The sequence below is a fragment of the Dendrobates tinctorius genome, unplaced genomic scaffold, assembly GCF_039654945.1.
Source record: "Dendrobates tinctorius isolate UK_male_01 unplaced genomic scaffold, ASM3965494v1 ptg000029l, whole genome shotgun sequence".
In the NCBI taxonomy this organism is placed as follows: Eukaryota; Metazoa; Chordata; class Amphibia; order Anura; family Dendrobatidae; genus Dendrobates; species Dendrobates tinctorius.
Genome location: NW_027361697.1, coordinates 19208795 through 19221955, shown reverse-complemented (window position 1 = coordinate 19221955; position 13161 = coordinate 19208795). Strand labels below are relative to the sequence as shown.

General features: G+C 45.5%; 1 protein-coding gene across 1 annotated transcript in view; it reads right to left on the bottom strand.

Moving 5' to 3' along the window:
- The window catches only part of ABCA4 (ATP binding cassette subfamily A member 4), a 255198-nt gene that overhangs the window by 83055 nt on the left and 158982 nt on the right, over positions 1-13161 (bottom strand). Inside the window, exons 22-26 of the mRNA XM_073571415.1 lie at positions 4022-4161; positions 3306-3443; positions 2922-3115; positions 2738-2822; positions 401-606 (exon numbers count right to left, since the gene is read on the bottom strand). Coding sequence (XP_073427516.1) covers positions 401-606; positions 2738-2822; positions 2922-3115; positions 3306-3443; positions 4022-4161 — 763 coding nt within the window. The remainder of the gene's footprint in view (positions 1-400; positions 607-2737; positions 2823-2921; positions 3116-3305; positions 3444-4021; positions 4162-13161) is intronic.

The following is a 13161-nucleotide window of genomic DNA, read 5'->3' as shown; positions in this document are numbered from 1 at the left end:
AACATGATTACAAGATTGACAATGTTATGCCATCATGATGCTCCTGTAAATCTCAGCTAGAGCCTTTGGCAAAATTGATATATTTTCGCCTCAACGCCTCCCCTAAAAAGGCCTTTTAATAATAAATGTGACACTGATGATTTGGACAAGAACTATAATTAGGCCAGAAAGTAAGGGAAGTGAGTACATTGATGTCTCTGGCTGGTAATGCATGTATAATGTGCGTCACATCATATAACGTAACCCCTTTTTGAACAATAATAATTGTAGAATCTTTGATCTCCTTAATAAAAACAATAAGATATAGACTTTCTAAATTATTTTTGTATTATTTTTATCAATTATAGATTGCATTTTGAAGTGATGCAGACAACACTACAATCTGGCTGTCCTAGTTTACCTCTTCCAATGGTGTATCCGAAATGCCAAAACTGCTCAGTCCCAGGTCTCCCATAGTCTCCTCCAGCTCTCTGAACAGACTAGCGTAAGCTCTGTACTTGAAATCTTTACCGGGTAGTAGATAAATCAATTCCTGCCCAATGCTTTCGATAAGTTTTGCCTCAGGAACATGATGGTGAATTAGCTCTGTGAGCCCAGACACACTACCTGGAAGATGGAGCAGAAACTAGTCATGTTTTTACCATCAGAAACACAGTAAAAATACTTAAAGGGAACCTGTCATGTCATTTTTGTTTATTAAACTGCCCCTAATGTGTTGTTAGTGATGCAATGTGTATCACTAACATGTTTTTTTCCCAAAAAAAAAGGTCCCGTGGCCCATCGTCATGGCAACCACCTAGAAAAATCTTGCGCGTGCGCACTGTCTATCTGCTCCCCGGGCGTATGCTCCAGAGCCGCTGTGAGTCAGTGCCTATATGACATGTTGTGAGTCACTGCGGCTCCAGAGCATGCACTGCATGGCAAACATACTGGCTCTTTTATAACAAGTCAAATATAAAAGAAAAAGCATAAAGGGATAGTCTGGCAGGTAGAAGAAAACATCTATATTTGTGGGGGGGTCCAACAGCTGGGACGCACACCAATCATTAATATGGCACACTTTCACCCCCATTGGCTTGGCGCAATACTGCACTCGCATGACTGTCGTTCCAGTCATTCCCTATGGGAATGATGGAGATAATCAATTACAGTGCTCCAGCCGCAGTTTGCACACTGTCGCTTCAGTCTGAGGCTAGGGTCACACGACTGTATATTCTCTGTCCGAGATAAGCGGTCCGATTATGCTAATTCACTTTGATCAGACTATGACCACAGTTTGATCAGAGTATGATCAGAGTGGGATTTTTTTCTCGAATGTGGAGGAATAGAAAAAAAAAAGTAGAAAAGTTTCTCCATTACGGACTCGTAGGTTTGAATGGCCGAGTGCGATCTGATTAGTAGAGGCAAATCGTTCATGCTGCAATTTTTTTTTCCCCTTGGACTAAAGAAAAAAATCAGACATGTGCACAGCCTCAATGAATAACACAGGTCCAATCCAATGTTTTGACGGATCGCACTCGGACCGAAGCTACGGTTGTCTGCACGAGCCCTAATGGGAAGTGGCACGCTCTGGTGACCGGTAAAAGTCCAAGCGATCGACCTCCCACCAATCTTTAAAGTTATCACCTACCCTTTGGATAAGAGATTACTTCTTCCTGCTGGACTACCCCTTTACATTTGATCTGTCAGTGGATGTCACCAATACAGATGGAATACATTATTGAATAAGTTTCTTAGACCTGATACAGTACTTAGAGGACATTTGAAGTCAGAATGGCTGCATGATCCTTTGTGAAAGGTTCTCTGCCTAAGGCCGGGATCACACATACGAGGAATACGGCCGAGTCTCGCATGTTAATAACCAGCACTGCCGCCGGCACTCGGGAGCAGAGGGTGCGGCTCCATGTATTGCTATGCGTCCGCACACTCCACTCCTGAGTGCCGGCGGCAGTGCCGGGTTTTAACATGCGAGACTCGGCCTTATTCCTCGCATGTGTGATCCCGGCCTAATATTAACGTGAGCATTTTAATTTGAGCACTATACAGCCATTCTGAGAAGCATTTTTAAAATACACCATCTTCATCAGGGCTAAGGGTAGGTGCACACAAGTTTTTTTTCCAGAATTCCAAAAATATCTGTTTTTCATGTGCTTCAGGAATTGTTCCTTTTCTCTGGTGTTTTGTCAACCTGAAGTGTCTTTTCTTTTTAGCATTCTTTTTGTTATTTCCTGAGTGCTGCTTTTTTTTGTTACATTTTTTATTTAGTGTTTTTCTAGAGCTTGGGGGCATATTTTGTACTTAGTGTTTTCCAGAATTTTTTTTAAAAAACAAACAATGCAGCAATGAATAAAATGCTAGTGGTTCTTGAAGCAAAAACATTGAAAAACTGCTCAAAAAGACACCTTCCAAGTGATTTGCATTGTAAAGCATAGCGCTTCTCTAGAACTGAAATCATCTGAAGAATGGTCAGCTCACTTTTTTTAACTGCTTGGCGTCTTTAGAAACCTGAAGTGGATAAAAACGCTGAAAATACTGAATGGCATGTGTTTTACATAGAAAAGTATATGCTCATTCACGTGATAGTTTTGTTAGCGCATTTTCAGGCAGTTTGTATAGTTCAATCTGCTGATCGATCCAATTTTAGACATTTCTTGGGTTATATCTGTATTATCTGGATGTAGGAAAACCATTCATATTATATATGGGGAATATCAGGGGTACTATTTGACAATCTTACCGTCCATCTCTTGCTCCAGAGGATCTTCTTTAGTTTTTGGAGTACAACCTGGACAAGGGCAGGAACAGTCAGAGTGACAGGAACCCTACGGATGATAGCAGATATCCAGCATGAGTGTATAATCCAAAATACAGAAGGATGTGTCATGTTATTTTTTGGTGGTAAATTGAGAAAAGTGTCTTACAGAATCTTTTTCAACGTCATCTTTCACTTTTCTCATTCTCCTGACCAGGGTTAAGTAGAAGCCTGTTCCAAAGCAGTTCTTTAGGAATAAGGGTGATCCACTGCAGTAAAGTTTTCCTTGAGAAATTATTGCAATTCTATCGCCCAACAGATCAGCCTCATCCATGTGATGAGTAGATAGAATAATGGTCCTGCCTAAGCGAAAGAAGAGTTACCATTTTTTTTAGCATATATGCCATAAACAATTTTCAGTCTGGTATATTTTAGTGTATACCATGTAAAATATCTGTTTCTACATGGCTATAAATTATTTTTTATTTTATATTATAGGTTCTCTGAGGCTCTTCTAGGCATTGGATTGTCATATATGACTAGCACATCCTACCTGATCGGTATTTCAACAGCAAATCCCAAATAGATCTTCTAGAATATGGGTCTACACCCGATGTGGGTTCATCCAAAACGACAACTTTGGATTCGCCAACAAATGCCATTGCGACAGATAGTTTTCTCTGCATTCCACCTATAATGAGAGAAAACATTACTTTATGGAAACCACCCCTAGTCCATATAGAAGGGTGCCGCAAATGTCCTTCTTTTGAGAGCTGAATGTATAAGGGTATCAAGGAGGTCACAAACTTGGTTGGTCAGATTATACTTCTGATATCTAATCCCGCTGTGATAAAAAATATGCTATTACCTACAGAATAAGTTTTTGGAAATATAGATTAATAGCTCTTCCGTTCAGTTCAATATGAGTTTAGATGCAGGGCCTGAAAACAGCCGCTACAGTTTACGGAGCTCTGATGTGACAGTCCCATACACTGTTTATATCCAGCCACGACCGATGCTGAAAAAAGTTAATCAGTGAGAGTAGCAGATATTGGATCCCCATCAACTTGATATTGATGACAAATGCTAAGAATACGTCATCCATATCTAGGTAGTGGACATCCCTTTTAAGGGATCAGTGATTCTTAAGTGTGAGCTGAAGCTCTAGTTTTTTCTGTTGAACCCCAAGCCTATATAAAGGTGTACTGATATTTTAGGTGTCCCTTGGCTGACTATTGGAAAGTATATTCTTGAGAATGTGATACAAACCTGACAAGTTCTCAGCTTCCTCGTTCCTCTTGTGAGGAATCCCAATGTCTTCCAGCATTACTTCCAGTTCCTTCTCAGCTTGTCTTTTTGATTTACCTTTTAGTTGAGCATAAAACAGAATGTGTTCTTCCACGGTTAAGCTGAGGAGGTAAGAATTCTGAGTGTGAAGGGGATTCTTTACTATTAATTTATTCCTTTATCTGTGAACTCATTCAGGATCTGGAAAAGTTAGGCAAAATTGCAGCCATATTGGTGATACACAACCTCCCGACCAAAACATTCACAGAATTTTCACACTGACCACTGCTTTTTCTTTAGGCTTTAAAGGGGTTGTCCACTACTAGGACAACCCCTGCTTGATCAAAATGTTTGGTCCCTATAAAATAATAAAGCCTATACTCACTTCCTGTGCCAGCGTCGTTCCTGAGGTGTTGGCACTTGTAGACCTGGGGCTCTTGTGCGGTTGTTGTGACACGTGACCCCGGCACCTAATCAGTGATGGCGTCACTGTCTCCGCCTTCGGACAAATCGAACATGAAGAGGAAGTCTGGGCTGCGGCTGATCATGGACTTCCTCTTCCAGCTCAATTTGACATGCGACAGGAACAGTGACGCCACCGCTGATTGAGCGCCAGGGTCATGTGTCACAACAACGGTCGAGAGTTTGGGGAGATTGAGTGAAGACACCGCGTGAACGATGCCAGTACGGGAGGTGAGTATAGACTTTATTTTTTTATGGAGGCCAAGTGTGAGGTATGAAAAGAAGTTGTCAAAGTAGTGGACAACTTCTTCAACTTCCTGTTGTTTCAGGAAACAACACATGTACATAGACACAATGGTCAGAACCAGACACTATCTTTTGTACTGAAACATTTAATGAGCATGTGCAAATGTCATTGAGAAGGGAAGAGGAGAAGGGTCAGCTGTGACACAACCTAATGTGGTTGGTGGATACTGTGTTATCAGCTGTGTACAGATGTGTAAGCTGTCATCATAATCCTGCCTCTGATAATAAGGACTGTGCTGTAAACTCTTTCTGAAAGGACAGGAAATATGTGTTTAAAATAGACCTAATAGCCAATGTGATAACTGCAATATTACTAATCTTGGATTTTTTTTTAAAGATCATGATCTGAAAAAAAGATTGACAACATTTTTTAAAAATTCCATGTAACAAAAAAAAAACCCTGATTTACACAATAGGTGATTGTCTGACATCATATTTTCTTTAACGGGTTGGTAAATCTCTCAGGAAGCAGCGTTGATTAGCAAATTTTGTTTTGAGTACATCCCCAGGTGAGGTCTTGGACGCTGCTATTTGTATATACTTGATTGCTTACACTCTCAGCGAGTTCATCCATACAGAAAACTTGCCTGGATGAGGAAACATCAAAGGCAATGTAGACTGTGCAGCTATCTTGTCAAATTGACGGACTTTCATTTTGCGCAGCTGTCAGTGTGACATTAAATGAGCAGGTTTATTTTTCCTCACATTTTTTCCTTGCTGACCTTTCGTATTTAAACACTTGTAGAAAAAAAAAAAGTAAGTGCTGTTATTTCTGGCTGGAAACATCTACTCCCACTCCTACTTCCCATTATTTTTACAGGAGGTTATGGGCCGTTTTCACACTTCTTAAGAAAACCATGATGATGCCCGTAAAACAGTATGAAAGGTCACATGTTGTGTCTGGTCACAAGCCAGAGACAGTAAAGTTATGCAGATAAACCATATTTACCATACTTTAATACATCTTAAAGTCTTCTTTGTAGGTGTTCTTCTACTCGTTCACAGACAAGGAAGGTCAGAACGCTTCGGGGAACATTTTTTGCAAGAATAACAAAGTAAAAATGCTGAGAAAAATCGAACCAAAATTTTGCATGGCATATTACCACATGATTGAGGTTTACTTAGAATGGGATTAAAATCACTTGGATGACATTAGAACAACAAGCCCTAAATTATAAACTGTAACTTAAAGTGGTTCTCCAGCATTATAAAAACATGGCTGCTTTCTTCCTAAAACAGTACCGAACCTGCCTACATAATGTCCCACAGCCAATCCCCTACTAAGAAGAGGGGCAACACTCCGCAAAAACTAAACTATAATGACCCCTGTGACCGTGAGTCTTTTAAGCTCAAGAAGTGTCTTGAAAGTATACAATATACAAAAATTAAATCTTTATTTATTCGAAAAAAATAATACAATACATATGTAAAAAATAGGGATCATAGCTCAAAAATTATATTATGCTGATAAAATGCATATCTGGTAGCATAAATTCTGTCACATACACTTTGCATAATACCCTTTGCTGTGGTAGTAACACTACATATGCAGAGAAGTAACGAAAAGATGTACTAATATTATTTGCCTAAGTGGTATCTAGGTTGACTGAATCCTCAGGACAAGTTTGAGCTGTGTCCCTCAACCCCCGACGCGCGTTTCGTGTTGTTTCTTCCAGGAGCGTGACACGGGTCAGGGTGGAGGTACGCAGCTCAAACTTGTCCTGTGGATTCGGTCAACCTAGATACCACTTGGTGAATAAAATTAGTACACCTTTTCGTTACTTTACTTGACCTACTTTAGGCACAAGTATTGGTAGCATTGTTAACAAAATATATATGCACTTCTGATGGATATAATGATTACTCCTGGGCACTTTGAATGACAGTTGTATGGATATTGACTAATATGCAGATGTTACAACAAATATTCATTAACTGATATTATTGAGCAATCTTTTCCAGCTACTTTTATCTGTGAATTTAAATACCAAATTCAGGAACATTATTTATAGGTAAATATAGGTTAGTGCTTGCCATTATTCCTGTACATGTAGTCTTATTACCACACCAAAGGATATCATGCACAAGTCCACCTGATAGAATTTATGTTACCTAATATTCATTTTATCGGCATAATATTATTTTTGAGCTGTGATGCTTCGTAGCTTGAGACACCTTTTTAATTTATTTTTATGTATTTATTGTATTTCTGCTAATTAATAAACATTTCATTTTTATATATTTTATTCTTGTAAGACATTTCTTGACCCTAAAAGACTCATGGTCTCAGCTCGCAGGGGTCATTATGGTTCTCTTCCTGCATGATGTGTCTGGTACGGCAGCTCAACACAAGCGAAGTGAAGGGGAAAAGCTGCAAGGTCAGGCATAACCTGTAGACGGGTATGGTGCTGTTTTCGTAAGAAAGCAGTCATGTTTTTTTCTAATATTGGACAACCTCTTTAAAAAGGATTGAACCTTATCACCTGTCCTGTAAATAGTTGATAAACTGTCAATTTCTGACTGTCCCATTGCTGAGATTCCATTGATCATGAGAACGCAGGTCTCAATTCTTGTTTTTATGAATTGTTACTTAATGGGATTGTACATAGATTGCATATTGTGGATAAATGATGAGTTACTGGTCTCTGGATGACCCCGTGCTTACGAGAATGGGAGTCCCGAATCCTCAGATTGGATGGATACATCAAAGCAGGAATAGAGAGAAGGGGATGCGTTATCTAAAAGTCGAAATTTGGTGGCTGTAGGCTCACCTTTTAAGGACTCATTCAGACATCTGTGATTTTTACATAAGCAAAAATTGTTCCAAGTTTCATAAGTGTTTTTTTTATCAGCGTTTAATCAGGGTGTGTTATTGCCCTCAAAGTTTGATCAAAATTTCATTAGCTTTTGTTGGATGAGAAAACAGGATTTTTGGGTTGCTTACCGTAAAATCTGTTTCTCGTAGCCTTCATTGGGGGACACAGAGACCATGGGTGTATGCTGCTGCCACTAGGAGGCTGACACTATGCACAAAAAAGTTAGCTCCTCCTCCGCAGTGTACACCCCACCGACCGGCAGGGAATTCCTCAGCTAGTGAGAAAGCAGTAGGAGAAGTAACAGAATAGATTGAAAACAGAACAAAACTCAACTGTAACCAATCAACCAAAGCAAGAACAGGAGTTGTAGAACATGGGAGGGTGCTGTGTCCCCCAATGAAGGCTACGAGAAACAGATTTTACGGTAAGCAACCCAAAAATCCTGTTTTCTCGGTCGCCTTATTGGGGGACACAGAGACCATGGGACGTCCCAAAGCAGTCCCTGGGGTGGGAAAACAAACTTGCATCAGGCCAGCGGACTCACCACCGCAGCCTGCAGAATCCTTCTACCTAGGCTGGCATCCGCCGAAGCGTAGGTGTGGACTTAGTAGAATTTCACAAACATGTGAACCGAAGACAAGGTTGCAGCTTTGCAAAGCTGCAGCGCGGAAGCTCTGTGGCGTACCGCCTAGGAGGCACCCACTGCCCGGGTAGAGTGCGCTGTGATCCCTGGAGGAGCCACTCAATGCTTAACCCGGTAGGCCTCCAAAATTGCCGATCTGATCCAGCAAGCAATAGTGGCCTTTGAAGCTGGGCGACCTTTCCGCGACCCATCTGGAATGATGAAAAGACTGTCTTTCGCAAGGAAGTCATCCTAGCCAGATGAGAGTCTCATCGCCCTGACCAGATTCAGCTTGTTCAAGGACCGCTCCCGAGGATGAGTTGGACTCGGACAGAAGGACGGCAGAACAATATCCTCATTGAGGTGAAAAGAGGACACCACCTTCGGAAGGAAAGAGGGCGGAAGCCGCAGAAGTACCTCATCCTGGTGAAGTACCAAATAAGGAGAGCGGCAAGAAAGCCGCCAATTCCGACAGGCGCCGGATGGAAGTAATGGCCACCAGAAAAACTACCTTCCAAGAAAGGAGAGAAGGGGAAACATCCCTGAGAGGTTCAAAAGGAGGACCTTGCAGAACCTCAAGAACCAGATTAAGATCCCATGGATCCACGGGCGCTCGGTACGGAGGAGCCGTGTGAGCCATGCCCTGAAGAAAGATTTTGACCTGAGGGCGGGAGGCCGTCTTCTGAAATAAAATGAACAGCGCCGAAACTTGACCCTTCAAAGAACTGAGGGCAAGCCCAGCATCCAGCTCTGCCTGAAGAAACGCCAGAACAGAAGGGAGCGAAAAACACATGGGCGCGATGACATTGGCCTTACACCAAGTGAAATAGGTCTTCCAAGTATAGTAATAAACTTTGGAAGATGATGGCTTTCTGGCTCGGAGCATGGTATGAATTACTTGATCGGAGAATCCTGCCCGTTTCAAAACCTTTGTCTCAACAGCCACGCCATTAAAGTGAGCGGCCGAGGATTGGGGTGGCAAATCGTGCCTTGAGACAGCAGATCTGCCCTGTCTGGAAGCTTCCAGGGGGCATCCGTGAGAAGGTTGACAATGTCCGTGAACCAAGACCTTCTGGGCCAATTCTGTGATGAAAATGACTGGAATTCCTTCTGCTTTGATCTTCAACAGCTTGGGAAGAAGAGGCAGGGGAGGGAACAGATAGGGAGTTCAAACTGTGACCAAGGAACGGCCAGAACGTCGGCGCCCACTGCCAGAGGGTCTCGAGACCTGGAACCAAACTGTGGGACTTTCCTGTTGAGGCGAGACGCCAGCAGGTCTACATCCGGGGTTCCCCATTGACGGCAAAGCAGATGAAACACCTCCGGATGTAGGGACCAATCTCCCGCCGTGAGACCCTCGCGGCTGAGAAAATCGGCGGCCCAGTTGTCTACACCGGGAATGTGTACCGCGGAAATTGTCGGAACGGAAATCTCTGCCCAATGAATAATCTTGGACACTTCTGCCAGGGCTGAGACACTTCGTGTCCCTCCTTGGCGGTTGACATATAACACCGCTGTGGCATTGTCTGTCTGAATCCGGACAGGCAGGCTCCTGAGGAGCCTCTCCCAGTGGACGGGAGCCAGAAGGATCGCTCGTATCTCTAGGACGTTGATCGACAGAGCTGATTCCTGAGTCGACCATCGACCCTGAACAGTGCGATTGCGGAACACTGCACCCCAGCCGAGGAGGCTGGCATCCGTTGTTACAATCTGCCAGTGAATGGGAAGAAAAGACCGACCCAAGAGGATGAGAGGTGACGTCAACCACCAGTTGAGTGACCGCTTGACCCGGTATGAAAGTCAAAATGGGTGATCCAGGGAAAGGACAGACCTGTTCCCCCGAGACAGGATGGCGTGTTGGAGAGGTCTGGAGTGAAATTGGGCAAAGGGAACCACCTTTATTGCCGCCACCATCTTTCCCAGGACTTTCATGGTTGTTCGGAGAGATGGAAGTCGTATGATCTGCAACAATCGTACATCCCGTTGCAGAGAGCCAATTTTTTCTTGTGGGAGAAAAACTCTCAATCGCCGAGTGTCGAACAATAGACCCAGAAACACAAGACGACGTGTCGGGACAAGACAGGGCTTCTTCCTGTAGACGAGCCACCCGAAATTGGACAGGGTGTCGAGGACGATGGTAAGACTTTGGCGAGCTTGATGAAAGGATGGAGCTTTGATCAGAATGTCGTCGAGGTACGGAAGAGAAGGAGACCTCTGATTCTCAACAAGGCCATCAACGCCGCCATGATCTTTGTAAATACTCTGGGTGCGGTGGCGAGACCGAACGGCAGTGCAACGAACTGGTAATGTTCCTGGCGAATCGCACAACGCAGGAACTTCTGATGCCCAGAGAATATAGGAAGATGTAGATAGGCATCTTGAATGTCTATTGAACACATGAACTCCTGCATCTCCATGGAAGCGATTACCGACCGAAGAGACTCCATTCGGAAATGACGCAGTCGGACTCTCTAGTTGAGTAACTTGAGGCCCAAGATGGGCGAACTGTCCCGCCTTCTTTCGGTACCACAAACAGGTTTGAATAAAATCCTGTGAAACGTTCTGATTCGGGAACGGGCACAATCACTCCGGAATTGAGGAGAAAAGCGATGGATGCAAAGAACCCCAGAACTAAGGCAGGATCCTTTGGAGGTCGGGACTCGAAAAAACGATCCCGGGGACAAGAAACTAAGTCTATCTTGTATCCTGATGATACAACTTCCCTGACCCAAGTGTCCTCTACTGAGGCAAGCCAGACGTCTCTGAAGAAAAGGAGTCGACCTCCTAATTGGGAAGGACCCCCGGGGGTCCGTTGATAGACATGCTGATGTGGACCGACCAGATCTGGACCTGGAGGATCTGACCTGGGAGGAGTGAGATCGCCAGGAAGGAGTGGGTCTGAAAGGCACCTTCTTCCTATCCTGCCATGCCTGCGGTCTCTGTTGGTTAGAGAAGTTCTCTGCCGTACTGAGGCGGCGGAAAGACCGAAAGGGCCGAGACTGACGTCTTAGCGGAGGTCTGCGAGGCTTGGACTGAGGGAGGAGGGAACTCGTGCCCCCAGTGGCGTCCTTAATAATCTGGTCCAGCTGGGATCCGAAGAGCCGCGCTCCCTGAAAAGGCAGATTGGAAAGGGACTTTCTTGAAGAGAAATACGCCTGCCAAGCTTTGAGCCAAATTGTACGTCGGACTGCCACCATGTTGCTTGACGCCTGAACTGCGCAGGACGCGGCATCCAAGGAGGCAGAGAGTAGATAATCCCCTGCATGGGAGATCTGGTTGGCCTGATCAGCCAAATGCCCTGGTTGGGCCTTATCTAGGATGCCCTTGCGGAGATCCTCTGCCCAAGTGGCTATGGCCTTCGCTACCCAAGTGAAGTGAAGGCTGGGCTTCGCACCGCTGAAGCCACTTCAAATGCTGACTTTGCTAAAGATTCTATAATTCTATCATTAGAATCTTGTAACGACGTCACACCTGAAATCGGGAGGACCGTGTTGTTAGAAAGTCTGGACACGGGTGCGTCTACCGAGGGGGAAGCAGACCAGTTATCGGTGAGCTCTTTGGCAAACGGATACAGCACGCCGAGGCGCTTCCCTCTTTGAAAGCGCCTGGTCGGATTTTCTCTTTCCCTGGTAAGAGTCTTGCCAAACTCAAGAGTGGGAGGCGGAGACCCTGGAAGGTGTTTCTGCCCGTCTGAACGAAACCTCCTGATCTGAGGATTTCGCAGGGGAGTCTGAGATTTCGAAGGTGTGGTGAATCGCAGCAATGAGGTTCTGTACTGTAACCTTCATGTCCGCGTCCTGGTCCGAATCCAGCTCTAAAAAACGCTTCACCTGACTCGGGTGAGGAGGCACGGGAGGGCGACTGCTGGGAAGGACTATGTGGGGATGTGAGGCCAGGAGAGGATTCCGGCCGGAGATCCTGCCTGGGTCTTTGGCGGCTTCTGCTGGCTGGCTCAGATGGAATGTCTTGCGACCTGCTGGACCCTGCAGAAGTGTCCAGGGGCAACCTATCAAGAACGGCCACTAGGGACTGAGACACTCTGGTGAGGTCTGCTACAGATTGTGAAAGAGACGAGGCCCAGCCAGGGATGGGGAATTCACTTTCACGTGGCACAATAGATGGCTCCTGAACGGGGTCAGGGAAGTCTGCGATTGCAAGAGGGGCATGCGACAAACTGGACTAGAGTGCCCGTGGGGGCCGGCGGCCGGCTACGCTCAGACTTAGAGTTAGACATAAAGATGGAACAGAAGGACCCTGAAGAAAAGCCGGAAGGTTGGGGAACAGAAAGGCAGAGGAGGGTGTCAGTCTGCAGTTGCAGAACTACTCACGGTCCGGTGTCCCCAAAGCGCTGTACCAGGCTTGTGAGAATTGCAGGACCCCGGCAGGGGATAGCTGACATCTGTCTATCGTCTCCGGCTGACAGGCTGCAAAGATGGCGGCAGCCTGAGGTGGATGAAAAAAAAACGCGGTTCAGGAGGGCCAAGAAGAAGGGCGGAGTTAGCCAACTGAACTAAAGGAAACCGCCCCCCTTACCCAGCCACAGGCCAAGAGAGGCGGTGGGAGGGCCTAGGAACGGGCGGGAGCGCAGCCGGCCTATGAGTGGGCGGGGGGCGTGGCCGCGACAGGCGCGAAGGCCTAAAATGAAGCCAGGGACTAAATTAGAGACGGCGGCCGCCTGTCAGCAAAGGGCGGCGCGGAAGTGCCGCAACTCTGCAGCGGCCACACACAACGAAGATGCCGCCAGAACCGCGCCGGAAGATGAATCCCCCGATGAATACAGGCGGGGGGAGACAAGGCCCGCACCGCAGTCGGGGCCTAAGTGAAATGCGGCAACCGTCGAAGGCGCGGGCCGCATCCTGCAGCGCTGCCTTGGTGCCGCTCCAATGTATCCTTGCGGTGGTTTGCTCCGTGCGCCG